This window comes from Amblyraja radiata (genome assembly GCF_010909765.2).
Source record: "Amblyraja radiata isolate CabotCenter1 chromosome 43 unlocalized genomic scaffold, sAmbRad1.1.pri SUPER_43_unloc_1, whole genome shotgun sequence".
Lineage (NCBI taxonomy): Eukaryota > Metazoa > Chordata > Chondrichthyes > Rajiformes > Rajidae > Amblyraja > Amblyraja radiata.
The window spans coordinates 1,089,215-1,110,596 of record NW_022630089.1 but is presented as its reverse complement, the minus strand read 5'-3'; the positions used below and the strand labels follow the sequence as shown (position 1 = coordinate 1,110,596).

The 21,382-nt window shown below is 46.8% G+C and overlaps 1 protein-coding gene across 1 annotated transcript in view; it reads left to right on the top strand.

Moving 5' to 3' along the window:
- The window catches only part of cops6 (COP9 signalosome subunit 6), a 43,149-nt gene that overhangs the window by 12,201 nt on the left and 9,566 nt on the right, over window positions 1–21,382 (top strand). Inside the window, exons 5-6 of the mRNA XM_033016018.1 lie at window positions 5,480–5,542; window positions 17,326–17,373. Coding sequence (XP_032871909.1) covers window positions 5,480–5,542; window positions 17,326–17,373 — 111 coding nt within the window. The remainder of the gene's footprint in view (window positions 1–5,479; window positions 5,543–17,325; window positions 17,374–21,382) is intronic.

The window sequence follows — 21,382 nt, the reverse complement described above, 5'->3', positions numbered from 1 at the left end:
CCACACAGGTCACGGGGAGAACGTACTGGGCCGGCACGGTGGCGCAGCGGTAGAGTTGCTGCCTTACAGCGCCGGAGATCCGGGTTCGATCCCGACTACGGGTGCTGTCTCTATGGAGTCTGTACGTTCTCCCTGTGACCTGCGTGGGTTTTCTCCGAGATATTTGGTTCCACCCCGCACTCCAAAGACGTGCAGGTTTGTAGTTTAGTTGCCTTGGTATAAGTGTAAAATTGTCCCTAGTGTGTGTAGGATGGTGTTAGTGTGCGGGGGTCGCTGGTCTGTGCAGACTGGGTGGGCCGTAGGGACTGTGTCCACGCTGTATCTCTGAACGCTGTAACTCAGAACTGCTGTAGCTTTGGGAGCAACAACAGCAGCAGCAGGAGGAGATTAGCAAGAGATACGACTGATTGGCTCTAGCTCAAGTGGGAGGAGAGAAGTGAAAACAGTTGAAAACTGAGGAATTTGGTTTGTAAATTGGTAAATCAGGCAATTTATCAGTCAATTTAAGCAAGACTGCTCTTAGCGAGCGGCAGTGAGTGAGCGGCCTTGTGAGTGAAGTGCCCTGTGAGAAAAGTGTGAGTCTTTGGCTCGAGAGTGCCCTGTGAGAAAAGTGTGAGTCTTTGGCTCGAGAGTCTTCGGAGAGGAGGCTGAGGAGAGGAGACTACGCAAAACACTGCAGAGGGAGAGACGAAAGAAGGAGATGTCAGGCAAGCTGATTCAGTGTGATGCTTGCAGTATGTGGGAGGTCAAGGACACCGCTGGTGCCTCTGGCTGCTACAAATGCGAAAAGTGCATCCAGGTAGAGCTCCTGAAGGGCCGTGTTGGGGAACTGGAGAAGCAAGTGGATGACCTCCGGTTCGTCCGAGAAACGGAGTCGTTCCTCGACAAGTCCTACAGTACGATTGTTACACCTAAGGTACTGGAAGAGAGAAGGTGGGAGACAGTGAGAACGGGAGGGAAGCATGGAATGCCAACGTCCCCGGGGGTTGTACCTCTTGTGAACAGGTTCACCCACTTAGAAGCTGTCGGGACAGAAGAGGTGTTTACACTGGGCGGCGGACTGGCTTGTGATGCGAATAGGGCTGTTGAGCCAAAACCAAAAAGGCCTAAGGCAGGCAACGCCATTGTAGTGGGAGACTCCATTGTGAGAGGTACGGACAGGGGTTTCTGCGGCAACAGACGGGATGCGAGGATGGTGTGCTGCCTTCCTGGTGCCAGGATCCAGGATGTCACGGACAGAGTGCAGAAAATCCTCAAGGGCGAAGGTGAACATCCGGAAGTGGTAGTGCATGTCGGCACAAACGATGTCGGAAAGACGGGGATGAATATTCTGCAGCGTGACTTTAGAGAGCTCGGAAAAATGCTGAAAAGCAGGACCTCCAGGGTTGTTATCTCCGGTTTGCTTCCAGTTCCTCGTGCTGGTGAGAGCAGGAACAGGGAGATACGGGACCTGAACGTGTGGCTGAGGAACTGGTGCACGGGGCAGGGATTTAGATTCTTAGATCACTGGGATCTGTTTTGGGGTAAGGGGGAACTGTACAAAAGGGACGGATTGCATCTTAACAGGTGTGGGACCAGCATTCTGGCAGGCAGGTTTGCCACTGCTACACGGGTGGTTTTAAACTGAATAAGGGGGGTGGGGTGTCGAATGGGCTAGTGGAGGATGGAGTTAAAGGGAAAGGGTTTCTTAAATGTGTGAGCGTAGAGACAGAGGGGTGTAAAATGAGGGTAGAAGCAATAGGTAGCAAGGTGAAAAGTAAAAGTGGCAGGCCGGAAAATCCAGGGCAAAAATCAAAAAGGGCCACTTTTCAACAAAATTGTATAAGGGGTAAGAGTGTTGTAAAAACAAGCCTGAAGGCTTTGTGTCTCAATGCAAGGAGCATTCGTAATAAGGTGGATAAGTTGAATGTGCAGATAGCTATTAATGACTATGATATAGTTGGGATCACGGAGACATGGCTCCAGGGTGACCAAGGCTGGGAGCTGAACATCCAGGGATATTCAATATTCAGGAGGGATAGAGAGAAAGGAAAAGGAGGTGGGGTAGCGTTGCTGATTAGAGAGGAGATTAACGCAATGGAAAGGAAGGACATTAGTTTGCAGGATGTGGAATCGGTATGGGTAGAGCTGCGAAACACTAAGGGGCAGAAAACGCTGGTGGGTGTTGTGTACAGGCCACCTAACAGTAGTAGTGAAGTTGGAGATGGTATCAAACAGGAAATTAGAAATGCGTGCGACAAAGGCAAAACCGTTATAATGGGTGACTTCAATCTACATATAGATTGGTTGAATCAAATTGGCAGGGGTGCTGAGGAAGAGGATTTTTTGGAATGTATGCGGGATAGTTATCTAAATCAACATGTAGAGGAACCAACGAGAGAGCAGGCTATTTTAGACTGGGTATTGAGTAATGAGGAAGGGTTAGTTAGCAGTCTTGTTGTACGTGCCCCCTTGGGCAAGAGTGACCATAATATGGTTGAGTTCTTCATTAGGATGGAGAGTGACATTGTTAATTCAGAAACAATGGTTCTGAACTTAAAGAAAGGTAACTTTGAGGGTATGAGACGTGAATTGGCCAAGATTGACTGGCAATTAATTCTAAAAGGGTTGACGGTGGATATGCAATGGAAGACATTTAAAGACTGCATGGATGAACTACAAAAATTGTTCATCCCAGTTTGGCAAAAGAATAAATCAGGGAAGGTAGTGCATCCGTGGATAACAAGGGAAATCAGGGATAGTATCAAAGCGAAGGATGATGCGTACAAATTAGCCAGAAAAAGCAGCATACCGGAGGACTGGGAGAAATTCAGAGACCAGCAGAGGAGGACAAAGGGCTTAATTAGGAAAGGAAAAATAGATTATGAAAGAAAACTGGCAGGGAACATAAAAACTGACTGCAAAAGTTTTTATAGATATGTGAAAAGAAAGAGATTAGTTAAAACAAATGTAGGTCCCTTGCAATCAGAAACGGGTGAGTTGATCATGGGGATCAAGGATATGGCGGACCAATTGAATAACTACTTTGGTTCCGTCTTCACTAAGGAAGACATAAATAATCTGCCTGAAATAGCAGAGGTCAAAGGAGTTGGAGGAATTGAGTGAAATCCAGGTTAGCCGGGAAGTGGCGTTGGGTAAATTGAATGGATTAAAGGCCGATAAATCCCCAGGGCCAGATAGGCTGCATCCCAGAGTACTTAAGGAAGTAGCTCCAGAAATAGTGGATGCATTAGTAATAATCTTTCAAAACTCTTTAGATTCTGGAGTAGTTCCTGAGGATTGGCGGGTAGCAAACGTAACCCCACTTTTTAAGAAGGGAGGGAGAGAGAAAACGGGGAATTACAGACCAGTTAGTCTAACATCGGTAGTGGGGAAACTGCTAGAGTCAGTTATTAAAGATGGGATAGCAGCACATTTGGAAAGTGGTGAAATCATTGGACAAAGTCAGCATGGATTTACAAAAGGTAAATCATGTCTGACGAATCTTATAGAATTTTTCGAGGATGTAACTAGTAGCGTGGATAGGGGAGAACCAGTGGATGTGGTGTATCTGGACTTCCAGAAGGCTTTCGACAAGGTCCCACATAAGAGATTAGTTTACAAACTTAAAGCACACGGCATTGGGGGTTCAGTATTGATGTGGATAGAGAACTGGCTGGCAAACAGGAAGCAAAGAGTAGGAGTAAACGGGTCCTTTTCACAATGGCAGGCAGTGACTAGTGGGGTACCGCAAGGCTCAGTGCTGGGACCCCAGCTATTTACAATATATATTAATGATCTGGATGAGGGAATTGAAGGCAATATCTCCAAGTTTGCGGATGACACTAAGCTGGGGGGCAGTGTTAGCTGTGAGGAGGATGCTAGGAGACTGCAAGGTGACTTGGATAGGCTGGGTGAGTGGGCAAATGTTTGGGAGATGCAGTATAATGTGGATAAATGTGAGGTTATCCATTTTGGTGGCAAAAACAGGAAAGCAGACTATTATCTAAATGGTGGCCGACTAGGAAAAGGGGAGATGCAGCGAGACCTGGGTGTCATGGTACACCAGTCATTGAAAGTGGGCATGCAGGTGCAGCAGGCAGTGAAGAAAGCGAATGGTATGTTAGCTTTCATAGCAAAAGGATTTGAGTATAGGAGCAGGGAGGTTCTACTGCAGTTGTACAGGGTCTTGGTGAGACCACACCTGGAGTATTGCGTACAGTTTTTGTCTCCAAATCTGAGGAAGGACATTATTGCCATAGAGGGAGTGCAGAGAAGGTTCACCAGACTGATTCCTGGGATGTCAGGACTGTCTTATGAAGAAAGACTGGATAGACTTGGTTTATACTCTCTAGAATTTAGGAGATTGAGCGGGATCTTATAGAAACTTACAAAATTCTTAAGGGGTTGGACAGGCTAGATGCAGGAAGATTGCTCCCGATGTTGGGGAAGTCCAGGACAAGGGGTCACAGCTTAAGGATAAGGGGGAAATCCTTTAAAACCGAGATGAGAAGAACTTTTTTCACACAGAGAGTGGTGAATCTCTGGAACTCCCTGCCACAGAGGGTAGTCGAGGCCAGTTCATTGGCTATATTTAAGAGGGAGTTAGATGTGGCCCTTGTGGCTAAGGGGATCAGAGGGTATGGAGATAAGGCAGGTACGGGATACTGAGTTGGATGATCAGCCATGATCATATTGAATGGCGGTGCAGGCTCGAAGGGCCGAATGGCCTACTCCTGCACCTAATTTCTATGTTTCTATGTTTCTAACTTAACTAAACGTACAAACTCTGTACAGACACTGTGCACCTGTCGGGTCTCTGACATTGTAAGCGCTGTTAAGGACCTGTCCCACCAGCATGCGATTGCATGCGTCTAGCGCGACCAAACGTGGTGGCTTGAGACGTACGGCCACGCGGGGCCGGTCCCACTTCCAACTGCGGAGCCGTCTGGAGTTGTGCGGGGCTGGTTCCGACATCACACTCACCAATCAGCTGGGCAGGAGGTGGGCCGACTGAATTTGGACGTCGCACGGCGTCGGGCGGTGACGTCATCACGCAACGACATACCGGGCGGTGACGTCATCGCGCAACGCCGTCAAGACGCTGCGTACGGTGTCGAGGCGGTGCGTACGGCCTCAATGCGGCTACGGGCTGGCAGGCCGTTGTCGCGCGGAATTTTTGGACAGTGTCAGTTTTTCGGAGCTCCGCGCGATGTCGGGACCAGCTCCGCACAACTCCATACGCCTCAGGCGATCGAAGTGGGACGGGCCCCGCGAGGCCGTACGGCTCAAGCGACCACGTTAGGTCGCGCTTGCCGCATGCAGTCGCATGCTGGTGGGACAGGCCCTTAAGGCAGCAACTCTACTGTTGCGTCACCATGTGGTAATAGAGTGTTTGGTGCTAATTACTATGTCGCTGTGAAGATACGGGCAGCTGCTAAATGTGAGGGATTCTCTCTTCTCTGTTGATCAACTTTCCGCTCATCCCTGTCCTCCGCAGGTGTGTGAAATCATTGAAAGCCCACTCTTCCTGAAGCTAAACCCCATGACAAAACACACAGACGTAAGTAAGCCTTTAAGTTGAACATCTCGTTTAAAGGTGGCATTGTCACCACAACAAATAAGCTCTGAACTACAACACACTATTATTATTATTGCACTATATTTGTTTTGTTTATTGAGTATGTGTGTGTATATATACACACTATTTTTCTTCCGTTCTGTACTATGTTTACATATTCTGTTCTTCTTCTTGCGTATGGCGTGCACAGCCTAATGTTGTAGGACAACTTGTTCTATTTGATCTTACTTGATTGTGCACGCCAGGTTGATTGCATTCGTCGAAACAGGGCGGACCTCGTGAAGGTTGCAATCTCCCACCCCACATATTCTGTTGTGCTGCAGCAAGTAAGAATTTCATTGTCCTATCTGGACATAAATCACTCTTGAGTGGACTCGATGGGCCGAATGGACTAATTCTACTCCTATAACTTGAGAACTTGTGAACATACAGGTTTGTAAGTTAATTGACTTTGGTAAAATTGTGAATTGTCCCTAGTGTGTAGGATAGTGCTAGTGTACGAGGTGATCGCTAGTCGGCGTGGATGAAGGGCCGGTTTCCATGCAGTATCTCTAAACTAAACAAACCTAAACTAAGGATTTAACTAAGTGTCAAACGCAAGTCAAGTCAAGTCAAGTTTATTCGTCACATACACATACGAGATGTGCAGTGAAATGAAAAGTGGCAATGCTCGCGAACTGTGCAAAAAAACAAGCAAACAAACTACAGACAGAATGGAACAGAATCACATATTCACATATTACATATTTGTGGAAGAGAAAGGAAAAAACAGCCATTTTAAAAAGACACCACACAACAGTAAAATGGTACAGTAAAGTTAGTCCCTGGAGAGATAGGAGTTTACAGTCCTAATGTCCTCTGGGAAGAAACTCCTCGTCCTCTCCGTTCTCACAGCATGGCAACGGAGGCGTTTGCCTGACCGTAGCAGCTGGAACAGTCCATTGCTGGGGTGGAAGGGGTCTCCCATGATCTTGTTGGCTCTGGAATTGCACCTTCTGATGTATAGTTCCTGCAGGGGGGCTGGAGTGGGACTAGTGTAGATGGGACATGTTGGTCGGTGTGGGCAAGTTGGGCCCCTTGCCCCTTGTCAAAATCCCACTGTATTAATTAGCACTGTGTCAGGGCGGCACGGTGGCGCAGCAGGTAGAGCTGCTGCCTTACAGCGCCAGAGGCCCGGCTTCAATCCTGACTACGGGTGCTGTCTGTACGGAGTTTGTACCTTCACAAGGTGACCTGTGTGGGTTTTCTCCTAGATCTTCGGTTTCCTCCCACACTCCAAAGGCATACAGGTTTTGTAGGTTGTGCTGGAAGGAACTGCAGATGCTGGTTTAAACCGAAGATAGACAAAACGCAGGAGTAACTCAGCGGGACAGACAGCATCTCTAGAGAAAAGGAATAGGTGATGTTTCAGGTCGAGTCTGAAGAAGGGTGAATTCACAGAGTGTCTTATTTAGGGGGATGAAGGACCAGAGGACATGGGTTGAAGGTGAGAGAGGGGAAAGATTTAATAGGAACCTGTGGGGCAACTTTTTCACACAGAAGGTGGTAGGTGAATGGAACGAACTGCCAGAGGAGGTAGTTGAGGCAGGGACTTTAATAACATTTAAAAGACATTTGGACAAGTACAAGGACAGGAAAGATTTTGAGGGATATGGGCCAAACGTGACCACGTGGGTCCAAGTTTAGATAAGTTTAATTTATTGTCATGTTTACCGAGGTACAGTGAAAAGCTTTTGTTGCTTGCTAACTAATGAGGCTGAAGAAGGATCTTGACCCAAGACGTCACCTATCCATGTTCTCCAGAGATGCTGCCTGACCCGTTGAGTTACTCCAGCACTTTGTGTCCTGTAGATGGGGCATGTTGGGCCGAAGGGCCTGTTTCCACACTGAATGACTCTAGGACTTTATGTTCAACAACCCCATATTAAACCCACTACTTATTAACGATTTCTGATCACGTTTTTTCACTTCATTAAATTCCTGTTTTTCTTTTTTTTAATCCAGATGCATTTACGTTTTGTCCATCATTAAATCCCATTGTGCTATTTTACGTAACCTGGTGACATCCCATTGACACTGCCCGCTGGTGATTCATTTTGCAATTTATTCTACATCTGTCAGAGGAAGTTGTAGAAGCTAATACATTATCGACTTTTATGAAAGACATTTGGACAGATAGATGCAGAAACAAAGAGTAGAGTTGGTGCCTTACAGCGCCAGAGACCCGAGCGATCCTGACCACGGGTGCTGCCTGAATGGAGTGACCACTTGGGCTTTCTCAGGGGGCTCCGGAGATACAGTGAGGAAACAGGCCCTTTGACCCACCAAGTCCGCGCCGATCAGCCATCAAACCCATACACTAGTTCTATCTGGCGACAATTTACAAAAGCCAAGTATCCTACAAAATTGGTACGTCTTTGGAGTGTGGGAAGAAACCAGAGCATCCGGAGAAAACCCACGTGGTCACAAGGAGAACATGCAAACTCCGCACAAACAGCACCCGCAGTCAGGATCGAACCTGGCTCCCTGGCGCGGTAAGGCAGCAACTCTTCCGCTGTGCCACCGTGCCGCCCCAGTGTTGCCTTACAGCGCCAGAGACCCGGGTTCGATCCTGACAATGGGTGCTGACTGTACGGAGTTTGCACATTCTCACCGTGACCTGTGTGGGTTTTCTCCGGGTGCTCCAGTTTCCTCCCACACTTCAAAGACATAGAAGCATAGAAAATAGGTGCAGGAGTAGGCCATTCGGTCCTTTGAGCCTGCACCGCCATTCAATATGATCATGGCTGTTCATCCAACTCAGTATCCTGTACCTGCCTTCTCTCCATACCCCCTGATCACTTTAGCCACAAGGGCCACATCTAACTCCCTCGTAAATATAGCCAATGAACTGGCCTCAACTACACATTCTGTGGCAGAGAATTCCAGAGATTCACCACTCTGTGTAAAAAATGTTTTTCTCATCTCAGACCTAAAAGATTTCCCCTTTATCCTTAAACTGTGACACCTTGTTCTGGACTTCCCCAACATCGGGAATAATCTTCCTGCATCTAGCCTGTCCAACCCCTTAAGAATTTTGTAAGTTTCTATAAGATCCCCCCTCAATCTTCTAAATTCTAGCGAGTACAAGCCGAGTCTATCCAGTCTTTCTTCATATGAAAGTCCTGACATCTCAGGAATCAGTCTGGTGAACCTTCTCTGTACTCCCTCTATGGCAAGAATGTCCTTCCTCTGATTAGGAGACCAAAACTGTACACAATACTCCAGGTGTGGTCTCACTAAGACCCTGTACAACTGCAGTAGAACCTCCCTGCTCGTATACTCAAAACGTATGGGTTTGCAGGCTAATTGGCTTCTGTAATGTGTAAGTTGTCCCTAGTGTGTAGGATAGTGCTAGTGTACGGGGTGATCACCGGTCAGCCCGAACTCGGTGGGCCGAAGAGCCTGTTTCCATGCTGTATCTCTTCCGCTGCGCCACCGTGCCGTCCTAGAATGTAGAACTCTTTCTTTCCCTTAATGACAGCCCCTTTAAACCAACAATGTATACATTAGTTGCAAAACCTGCAGCCAAAATCTTGCATTAATTTGTGCCACAGTACAATTATTATTTTTTATTGACTGGAAAGTTTGAGTTTTTGGCCAAGTTTGCGTTTTTTGGACAAACCCATTTTTTAAAAAAGAGCAAATTTACGTGGTGCCCTTTTGACCGTAATATACTGGAGCAGAATTAAGCCGAAGATAGACACAAAATGCTGGAGTAACTCAGCGGGACAGGCAGCATCTCTGGAGAGAAGGAATGGGTGACGTTTCGGGTCGAGACAATTCTTCAGACTCGACCCGAAACGTCACCCATTCCTTCTCTCCAGAGATGCTACCTGTCTCGCTGAGTTACTCCAGCATTTTGTGTCTATCTTCGATTTAAACCAGCACCTGCAGTTCTTTCTGACGGCAGAATTAAGCCATTTGGCTCATCGAGTCTACTCTGCCCATCGATCATGGCTGATCTATCTTTCCCTCTCAACCCATTCTCCTGCCTTCTCCCCATAACCTTTGACACCCTTTCTAATCAATAATCTGTCAATCTCTGCTTCACAAATACCCAATGACTTGGCCTCCACAGCCGTCTGTGGCAATGAATATCACAGATTCACCGCCCTTTATTACCGAGGTACCGTGAAAAGCCTTTTTGTTGCATGCTATCCTGGTAGCGAAAAGACTGTGGCTGCAGTATCCTAAAGTGAACAGCTTCCACACCCAGTAAATCGGGTCAGGAGGAGGAAAGTGACATTGCTATTGTAAGGAGGTGACAGTTCAGTTTAGTTTATTGTCACGTGTACCGAGCAACAGTGAAAAGCTTTTGTTGTGTGCTAACCAGTCAGTGGAGAATCAGCAGAGAAAGATTGCCTCAACATTTGGCCCCTTTAGTCTACTCCGCCATTCAACCATGACTGATCTATCTCTCCCTCTCAACCCCATTCTCCTGCCGTCTCCCCATAACCCCTGACACCCGTACCAACCAATTGACACCCGTGTCAATCTCCACCTTAAAAATATCTATTGTCTTGGCCTCCACAGCCATCTGTGGCAATGAATTCCACAGATTCACCATCCTCTGACTAAAGAAATTCCTCCTCATCTCCTTCCTAAACGTACATCCTTTTATTCTGAGGCCGTGCCCTCTGGTCCTACACTCTCCCACTAGTTGAAACATCCTCTCCACATCCACTCTATCCAGGTCTTTCGCTATTCTGTAAGTTTCAAAGAGGTCTCCCTTCATCCTTCTAAACTCCAGCGAGTGGAGGCCCAGCGCCGTCAAACGCTCAACCTATGTTAACCCTCTCATTCCTGGGATCATTCTCATAAACCTCCTTGTCTCTTCTCCGCAAGTCTGAAGCAGGGAGAAGGGTCTCGACCCGAAACGGCACTCATTCTCTCTCCAGCGACGCTGCCTGCCCCGCTGAGTTCTGGAGTCATAGAGTGTGGAAACAGGCCCTTCGGCCCAACTTGCCCACACTGGACAACATGTCCCAGCTACACTACAACATGTCCCACCTGCCTGCGTTTGGTCCATATCCCTCCAAACTTGTCCTGTGCATGTGTCTGTCTAACTGTTTTTTAAACATTGGGATAGTCCCTGCCTCAACTACCTCCTCTGGCATCTCGTTCCATACACCCACCACCCTCTGTGTGAAAATGTTACCCCCTCAGATTCCTATTAAATCTTTTCCCCTTCACCTTGAACCTGTGTCATCTGGTCCTCGATTCCCTTACTCTGGGCAAGAGATTCAGTGCATTTACCCGATCTATTCCTCTCATGATTTAGGGCCTGTCCTACGAGCATGCGACTCCATGCGGCAAGCGCGACCTAAGCGACTCTATGCGACAAGTGCGACCTAACGTAGTCGCTTGAGCCGTACGGCCTCGCGGGGCCGGTCCCACTTCAATCGCCGGAGCCGTATGGAGTTGTGCGGAGCTGGTCCCGACATCGCGCGGGGCTCCGAAAAACTGACCGTGTTTAAAAATTCCGCGCGGCAACAGCCTGCCGGCCCGCAGCCGTCTCGACGCCGTACGTCACGCGCGAACTTCCCGCGGACTTAGCTCGAACTTCATGTCACTCACTCGACCTCTGCGCGGCCCCCGCTTCTGGTTAGGTCGCACTTGCCGCATGCAGGCGCATGCTGGTGGGACCGGCCCTTTAGGTCGCGCTTGCCGCATGGAGTCGCATGCTCGTGGGACAGGCACTTTACTCCAGCGTTCTGTGTCTCTTCCAACCTGAAACGTCGCCTGTCCCATTCCTTCCACAGATGCTACCTGACCCGCTGGCCTCCTCTGGCGCTTTGTGCTTTGCTCGGCACAGATGCTGCCGATTACAGCTGCACCTCAGCTGTTTGTAATAGACAGCGCGTCTTTGTAAATATTTTATACCTGTGGTTTGCCTGGAGTAAAACAATGGGTGTTCCTTCTCCACCCCATTCCACAGCACAACAAGCAGTTGTCCACACCACATCTTGGCGAGGAAATCAGTGGGACATGTTGTGGATTTTGCGTTATGGCTGGCGCTGAAAGAGTATTTTTGTTTCCCGTTGAAGCCTAGGTCTTCAGTGGGAGGGAATTTAATAAAAAATGCTGAAAGGCTGAAAAGGGACATCATCGTAAACTCAATCAAAGTAGGGCAATCCAGAACCGTAGGTTTAAAGTGAGCAGGGAGAGATTTAACAGGCATGTGAGGGGCTGCTTTTTCACACAGAGGGTGGCTGGCGTATGGAACGAGCAGCTAGAGGAGCAGGAAGGAACTGCAGGTGCTGGTTTACACTGAAAAAACACACAAAATTCTGGAGTAACTAACTAACTAAGGTGATCTCGGAGGGGAGGATGCTCCTCAAACTGCGGAGCATCCTAGACAATACAGCTCATCCCCTCCATGACACACTGGTCATCCTGAGGAGCACCTTCAGCAACAGATACAGATGCAGCACAGAGCGCCACATGACATCCTTCTTCCCTGTGGCTATCAAACTGTACAACGTCTCCCCCTTCTGTCGTGGGGTAGACCACCTCCCCTCTCCCCCCCCCCCCCCATCCCCACCTCAATCTTTGCACAGATCCTTTTCACTGGTCACATTAATTTCATGTTTCGTGTACAGTGCCCTCCATAATGTTTGGGACAAAGACCCATCATTTATTTATTTGCCTCTGTGCTCCACAATTTGAGATTTGTAATAGAAAAAAATCACATGTGGTTAAAGTGCACGTTGTCCGATTTTAATAAAGGCCATTTTTATACATTTTGGTTTCACCATGTAGAAATGACAGCAGTGTTTATACATAGTCCCCCCATTTCAGGACACCATAATGTTTGGGACACAGCAATGTCATGTGAATGAAAGTAGTCATGTTTAGTATTTTGTTGCATATCCTTTGCATGCAATGACTGCTTGAAGTCTGCGATTCATGGACATCACCAGTTGCTGGGTGTCTTCTCTGGTGATGCTCTGCCAGGCCTGTGTTGTAGCAATGTTACAAAATTTTGAGATTTTAAAAATCAAGTCTGTAATTTATCCCATCAGATAAAGCATAAAAATAAGTTTAATTTGACACCTAATTCACTTTCATATCTCAAGTATTTAAAAAGTTATGGCCATTTTCATACTGGGAAATGAGCATCTTGTTCCCTATTGATTTTCTATGGACATAACAAAAAAGCTGTGATCGTGAACAGTCAAAAGCCCATAACTTTCTTAAAAATTAAGAGAACTGAATGAAATTTTCAGTTATCATAGATTGAAGCATTCTGAAACAAATATAAAATAATCTTACTTGGATGACCTGAAATTAAAGCATATAATTAGTTAGTTACCTAATTGTAGCTAATTTCAGACTTCAATTACTAGATCTAAACATCTATCCATTTCTTAATAAATGATTAACATTTTTAAATAGCCTAAATGTCCAAATAATATTCACAAATAATTCACAATAAAACATGATTTTTAAATCTCATTTACATTAATTTATAGGCCAAATGGAAGGAATTTAGTGTTTAATTGCTGTAAATAAATGCCCATTTAAATCAGCTTTCCAGTGGGTCCCTGTGAAACGCGCTGGTTTAGAACGTTCACATTGCGGTAGATTTGTGCCCCAAATGCCGAGAAAAATACTGCGCGATATAATGGGCCCAAATTGAGCTACTCGCAATATTAAACTTAGTATAAAGGGATCTTTAGAAGCCCTTTTTAATGTAAAAATATACAACCTAACTTCTGCTATTTGCTTTATGAGACCCTGCGGTTGCTGGCGGTCGCGGGTTTAGAGATTGATTTTTAAACTACTATAACTATTATTCAAGGCCTTTAAACCTAATAATAGCTTTTGCGACGGGGTCTTCCAGCGATTTTTCGTTAATAATTAACTAGGCTGAACATTTTCGATTGGAACAGCTTAGAGAAAATCGCGTTTTAAACCCGCCCCCTCTAAACGGCGCCAAAATCGCGCACACCCTCAGCAGCAGATCTTCAACGACGCTTCAGGTAGGCTTTGCAACATACCTATGTATTGCAGCCATCTTTAGCTTATGCTTGTTTTGGGGACTAGTCCCCTTCAGTTTTCTCTTCAGCATATAAAAGGCATGCTCAATTGGATTCAGATCGGGTGATTGACTTGGCCACTCAAGAATTGACCATTTTTTAGCTTTGAAAAATTATTTTGTTGCTTTAGCAGTATGTTTGGGATCATTGTCTTGCTGTAGAATGAACCGCCGGCCAATGAGTATTGAGGCATTTGTTTGAACATGAGCAGATAGGATGTGTCTATACACTTCAGAATTCATTATGCTATTACCATCAGCAGTTGTATCATCAATGAAGATAAGTGAGCCAGTACCTTCAGCAGCCATACATGCCCATGCCATAACACGGAGGTGGTACACTTTGTATATTGGGCAGTTCCTCTCCTCCATACTTTGCCCTTGCCATCACTCTGATATAAGTTAATCTTCGTCTCATCTGTCCACAAGACCTTTTTCCAGAAATGTGGTTGCTCTTTTAAGAACTTCTTGGCGAACTAACCTGGCCATCCTATTTTTGCGGCTAGCCAGTGGTTTGCATCTTGTAGTAAGCCTCTATATTTCTGTTCATGAAGTCTTCTGCGGACAGTGGTCATTGACAAATCCACACCTGACTCCTGAAGAGTGTTTCTGATCTGTCGGACAGGTGTTTGGGGATTTTTCTTTATTATAGAGAGAATTCTTCTGTCATCAGCTGTGGAGGTCTTCCTTGGCCTGCCAGTCCCTTTGTGATTAGTAAGCTCACCAGTGCTCTCTTTCTTCTTAATGATGTTCCAAACAGTTGATTTTGGTAAGCCCAAGGTTTGGCTGATGTCTCCAACAGTTTTATTCTTGTTTCTCAGTCTCATAATGGCATTGTTGACTTTCATTGGCACAACTTTGGTCCTCATGTTGATAAACAGCAATAAAAGTTTCCAAAGGTGATAGAAAGACTGGAGGAAAGACTAGGTGCTGAGAGCTCTCTTATAGCTGCATTAAGGAGGCAATTAAACACACCTGAGCAGTTACAAACGCCTGTGAAACCATGTGTCCCAAACATTATGGTGCCCTGAGATGGGGGGACTATGTATGAACACAGTCCATAGAATTGTAATTTCTACATGGTGAAACCAAAATCTATAAAAATAGCCTTCAATAAAATCTGACAATGTACACTTTAACCACATGTGATTTTTTTCTGTTACAAATCTCAAATTGTGGAGTACAGAGGCAAATAAATAAATGATGGGTCTTTGTCCCAAACATTATGGAGGGCACTATACGAGGATAGGAAAGGTTCAGATGGATATGGCCCAAACATGGGTAAATAGAAAAGGATTTAAGACGAAATGTCACCCATTTCTTCTCTCCAGAGATGCTGCCCGCCCGCTGAGTTCAGCAGCATCTCAGTGGGTCGAAGGGCCTGCTTTTATGCCGTATCTCCAAAGTCTAAAGTAAAGTGTAGATGGGGCATGTTAGTCGACGTGGGCAAGTTGGGCCTGTGGGGCCTGTGTCCGCGCTGTATATCCAAAGTCTAAAGTAAAGTGTAGGAAGGAACAGCAGATGCTGGTTTACACTGAAGATAGACGCAAAATGCTGGAGTAACTCAGCGGGAGGGGCAGCATCTCTGGAGAGAAGGAATGGGTGACGTTTTGGGTCAAGACCCTTCTTCAGACTCGACCCAAATGGAAACTGGCCCTTCAGCCCACCAAGTCCGCGCCAACCACCGATCCACTGAAGCAGGGTCTCGAGCCAGAACGTCACCCCTTCCTTTTCTCCAGAGGTGCTGCCTCTCCCATTGAGTCACTCGAGCATTTTGTCATCCATCTTCAAAAGTAATGTGTAGATGGGCTTCGGAAAATGCCCCTAGAGTGTAGGATGGAATTGGTGTACGGGGTGATTGTTGGTCGGCGTGGCCAATTTGGGCCGAAGGGCCTGTTTCCACACTTTAGGACTCTACAGCAACCTGGCAAAGTGCGCGCTGAGGAATGTCAGTAAGTAGTGACTAGGCATGGCCCAGTCATCCACATATGATGAAAGAATGGATCGACTGGGCTTAAATCTGAATGGTGTCAGATTAGGAAAAGGGGAGGTGCAACGAGACCTGGGTGTTCTTGTACATCAGTCTCTGAAAGTAATCATGCAGGTACAGCAGTCAGTGAAGAAAGCTAATGGCATGTTGGCCTTCATATCGAGAGGATTTGAGTATAGGAGCAAGGATTTGAGTATAGGAGCAAGGACATAAAGACTCCTCACACCCTTGTAATGGACTGTTTGAACTACTTCCCTCCGGCAGACGTTACAAGGCCTTCTACGCCCGAACCTCCAGACTCAGAAACAGCTTCATTCCCAGAGCTATAGCGGCTCTGAACCGGCCCTGCTGAGTGCCCCCCATTCCACCTGGACTGTCTCCCTCAGATGGTCACGTCGCACAGTTCATTTATTTATTTATTTTTTGACATCGGTTGGAAGCTGCATACTAAATCTCATTGCACTGATGTGCAATGACAATATTATTATTAGTAGGAGGTCCTACTGCAATTGTACACGGCCCTGGTGAGACCACACTTGGAGTATTGTGCGCAGTTCTGGTCTAATTTGTGGAAAGACATTCTTGCTATTGTGGGAGTACAGCGTAGGTTCACCAGGTTAGCTCCAAGAATGGCAGGACTGGTATACTGTATGATGAAAGAATGGACTGACTGGACTTGTATTCATTGGAATGTAGAAGGGTGAGAGGGAATCTTATAGAAACATATAAAATTCTTAAGGGATTGGATGGGCTAGATGCAGGAAAAATGTTCCCCATGTTGGTGGAGTCCAGAACCAGGGGTCACACAGTTTAAGAATAAGTGGTAGGCCATTTAGGACTGAGATGAGGAAAAACGTTTTCACCCTGAGAGTTGTGAATCTGTGGAATTCAGAAGGCAGTGGAGGCCAATTCACTGGATGTTTTCAAGTTAGATATAGCTCTTAAGGCTAAAGGAATCAGAGGATATGGGGGAAAAGCAGGAATGAGCTACTGATTAAAACCCCTGTCCCATGGTACGAGTTCATTCCAAGAGTTCTCCCGAGTTTGCCCTGATTCGAACTCGGAGATTTATGGTAACGTCCACTCGTCGGTACTCGGGGCTCTCGTGGACATTTTTCATCATGTTGAAAAATCTTCACGAGTCTTCCCGTGCTTACCTGCCGTTAGCGAGTCTTCCCGAGTACCTGCCGTTAGTGCTAAGAGACGTCCCCGAGCTCCGACGTACCCGCTACGTTCATTCTCCGTGCTTACCACGAGTTTGATTCTTTTTTAAACTCGGGGGAGCTCTTGGAATGAACTCGTACCGTGGGACAGGGCTAGATCAGCCATGATCATATTGAAGGGCTGAATGGCCTACTCCTGTACCTATGTTTCTATGCCACGGTTCTGTAAAAAACTCCAAACAAGTGGAACACCGACGGAGGAGGGTCGTGGATTTTTTTTTTAAAGTGGTGGATGTTTGAATACAGGGAACCCGGAGGGGGGGGGGGGGGTGTGCAGCCTTTGATATTGTTGGCAGCAGGTAATTACAGGAAGTATAAAAAGGTACCAGATTGAAAATTGAAGCCAGGTTTCTGTTCTGAAGGCAGCACAGCGTGATCTCGCCTTGTAACCCTTAATTGGGAAGAACTTGGCTGCAGAAAAAAAAGACTGGTCGTATTAAACCCTTGGCGTCTCTCTCTTATCTTGCAGCTTCCAGTCAGCGTCTACGAGTCTGTCATTGATATCATCGTCGGAGAGGTCAGTGAATTCATTATTTGTTTAAAAAATACAAAAATAAACTATATTCAGATTTAAAAAAACATACAATACACAAGAACTGTGCTAAAACTCTCCCGACATTCTCAGAGGCTGAATGTTCCTCACCCAAGTCACACCAGCCACCCCACCACCCAAGTCACACCAGCTTCTCGTTCTCACCTAGCAAACAGCTAACAATGGCCTGTTTCCTTTATCATTGTACTTTTCTTTTGTACATCTTCCATTCATTTGTCCCATGTCTCTACATCATCGTCTATATCTCTCTCGTTTCCCTTTTCTGTGACGTTCAGTCTGAAGAAGGGTCACGACCCGAAACGTCACCCATTCATGGAATCATAGAAAATAGGTGCAGGAGTAGGCCATTCAGCCCTTCGAGCCAGCACCGCCATTCAATATGATTATGGCTGATCATACAAAATCAGTACCCCGTTCCTGCTTTCTTCCCACATCCCTTGACTCCGTTAGCCCAAAGAGCTAAATCTAACTCTCTCTTGAAAACATCCGGTGAATCGGCCTCCACTGCCTTCTGCAGCAGCGAATTCCACAGATTCACAACTCTCTGGGTGAAAAAGTTTTTCCCCATCTCAGTCCCAAATGGCCTACCCCTTGTTCTTAAACTGTGACCCTGGCTCTGGACTCACCCAACATGGGGAACATTCTTCCTGCATCTAGTCTGCCCAATCCTTTAAGAATGTTATATGTTTCTATAAGATACCCTCTCATCCTTCGTAATTCCAGTGAATGTAAGCCCAGGTGACCCATTCTTTCATCATATGTCAGTCCCGCCATCCCGGGAATTAACCTGGTGAACGAACCTACGCTTCGCTCCAGAGATGCTGCCTGTGTTACTCCAGCATTTTGTGTCTATCTTCGGTTTAAACCAGTACCTGCAGTTCCTTCCTAAACATTATACCCGGCACCCTTGCCACTCATGTGGCCCCTGCGGTGATGTCCCCACATTGGCCCTTGGACGATCCTTGATCGGACTTTACTGGCTTTACCTTGCACTAAACGTTATTCCCTTATCGTGTATAACATAGGATTAACAAACTCATCAGGAAGGCTGTCTCCGTCTTGGAGGCGGTTGGGTTCATGGGTGGTTGGCTTGGAGGGGAGGATGAGCCTGGACAATACAGCTTCTTAGAATAAAAGGGAGGTCATTTAAGACTGAGGTGTGAAAAAACTTTGTGAATTTATGGAATTCCCTGCCACAGAGGGCAGTGGAGGCCAAGTCACTGGATGGATTTAAGAGAGAGTTAGATAGAGCTCTAGGGGCTAGTGGAGTCAAGGGATATGGGGAGAAAGCAGGCACGGGTTATTGATAGGGGACGATCAGCCATGGTCACAATGAATGGTTGTGCTGGCTCGAAGGGCCGAATGGCCTCCTCCTCCACCTATTTTCTATGTCTCTATGCTAAGCTCACCCTTCAACAACAGACAGGTTCCACCAAGATGCAGCACAGAACGCCACAGGAGATCCTTCTTCCCTGTGGCTCTCAAACTGTACAACTCCTCCCCCTTCTGTCATGGGGTAGACTGTTTCCCCCCCCACCACACCCCCCAAATCTTTGCACAGCCCCAATCCTTTCCTCTCGTCACTTTAAATTTCATGTTTCATGTACTTTGTGTTTTATGACTGTTGGCTGCTCAATTTCCCTGCTGGGATAAATAAAGTATGCACTGTGTACCGCTCGATTGTAATCATGTTTTGTGTTTCCGCCGACTGGTTAGCACGCAACAAAGGCTTTTCACTGTACCTCGGTACACGTGACAAAAAACTAAACTAAACTAAAACCAACTTGTTTTAGGGACATCCCACCCGTTCCCTGCCTACAATGTCCAACAATGACCCTAGACTGTGGTCCTTCCCCACAGAGCCTTGTCGTTGGCTGCCCCGTTGGCTTTGGTTTCCGTTCTGTGTCTCTGCAAGTTGTACCATGCCCCTCCATCTGTGTCTGTTGCTCAATGTTCTATCTTTGAGAATGAGGTAAGGGCTTGGTAATATTAGGTAACGAATCAACAACTCCCCACCCCCTTCCCTCCGACTCCCCTCCTCCGCCCCCCTTTCCTGTGCCCCACCTGAAGCAAGGCCTAGACCCGAAACGTCACCCATTCCTTCTCTCCAGAGATGCTGGCTGCCTGTCCCACTGAGTTACTCCAACATTTTGTGTCTACGATTTAAACCAGCATCAGCAGTTCTTTCCTACGCTGGATTTAGTTTAGTTTAGAGATACAGTGCGGAAACAGGCTCTTCGGCCCACCAAGTCAGCGCCGACCAGCGACCCCTGCACGCTAACACTATCCTACACACACTAGGGACAATTTTACATTTATGCCAAAGCCCATTAACCTTCAAACCTGCACGTCTCTGGAGTGTAGGAGGAAACCGAAAATCTTGGTGAAAATCCACGCAGGTCACGGAGAGAACATACAAACTCTGTATAGACAAGCACCCGAAGCCAGGATTGAACCCGAGTCTCTGGAGCCATAAGGCAGCAACTCTACCGCTGCGCCAACGTGCCACCCACTTCTTCCACTGTCTCACCACCTCTCCCCTTCCCCTTCCACCTGCTTCGCTTCCTCTGGCTTCACTTTTCATGCCTCCTCCCTCCTCTCTTCATCTTACGGCCTCTTATCTTCTTCCCATCTCTGGCCTTTGTCATAAGTGATTGGAGTAGAATTAGGCCATTCGGAATATCAATCGCCATTCAATAGCCATTCAATCTTCGTTGATCTCCCCCCTATCCCCCCTCTCCTGCTTTCCGCCCATAACCTCTGACACCTATACTAATCAAGAATCTATCTATCTCTGCCTTAAAAATATCCACTGACTTGGCCTCCACAGCCTTCTGTGGCAAAGCATTCCACAGATTCACTACCCTCTGACTAAAGAAATTCCTCCTTCCTAGAAGAATGTCCTTTAATTCTGAGGCTATGACTAGAGGTGCTGGACTCTCCCACTTGTGGAAACAGCCTCTCCACATCCACTATCCAAGCCTTTCACTATTCTGTATGTTTCAATGAGTTCCCCCCCTCATTCTTCTGCCCCAGCGAGTACAGGCCCAGTGCTGAGAAATGCTCCTCATAGGTTAACCTACTCATTCCTGGGATCAGAGCCAGCACATCCTTCCTCAGATATGGTGCCCAAAATTGACAGGAAGGAGATAAGGGGAAAGCTCGGAGAGAAAAGCATTTGTTGCGTGCTAACCAGTCAGCGGAAAGACAATGCATGATTACAATCGAGCCATTCACAGTGTACAGATACATGATAAGGGAATAACATTGTGTGCAAGATAAAGCCAGTCAAGTCCGATTAAGGATAGTCCGAGGGTCACCGATGAGGTAGATAGGAGTTCAGCACTGCTGTCTGGTTGTGGTAGGATCGCTTAGTTGCCTGATAAAAGCTGGGAAGAAATTGTCCCTGAATCTGGAGGTGCGCATTTCTATACTTCTGTACCTCTTGCCTGATGGGAGAGGCGAGAAGAGGGAGTGGCCAGGGTGCGATTCGTCCTTGATTATGCTGCTGGCCTTGCCGAGGTATAAATGGAGTCAGTAGAAGGGAGGTACACAAAATTGCTGGAGAAACTCAGCGGGTGCAGCAGCGTCTATGGAGCGAAGGAAATAGGCGACGTTTCGGGCCGAAACCCTTCTTCAGACTGATGGGAGGTTGGTTTGTGTGACGGACTGGGCTGCGGCCACCATTCGCTGCAATTTCTTGCGGTCTTGGATGGAGCTGTTCGCAAGCCAAGCTGTGACGCGTCCTGATTAAATGCTTTCCATGGTGCATCTGTAGAAGTTGGAGAGATGCCAAACTTCCTAAGCCTTCTGAGGAAGTCGAGGCGTTGGTGTGCTTTCTTGGTCGTTGCTTGAATATGGGTGGTCCAGGAGAAGTTGTTGGTGATATTGACTCCGAGGAATTTGAAGTTTTCAATCATCTCTACTTCGGCGCCATCAATGCAGACTGGGGCGTGTGAACCGCTTCACGACC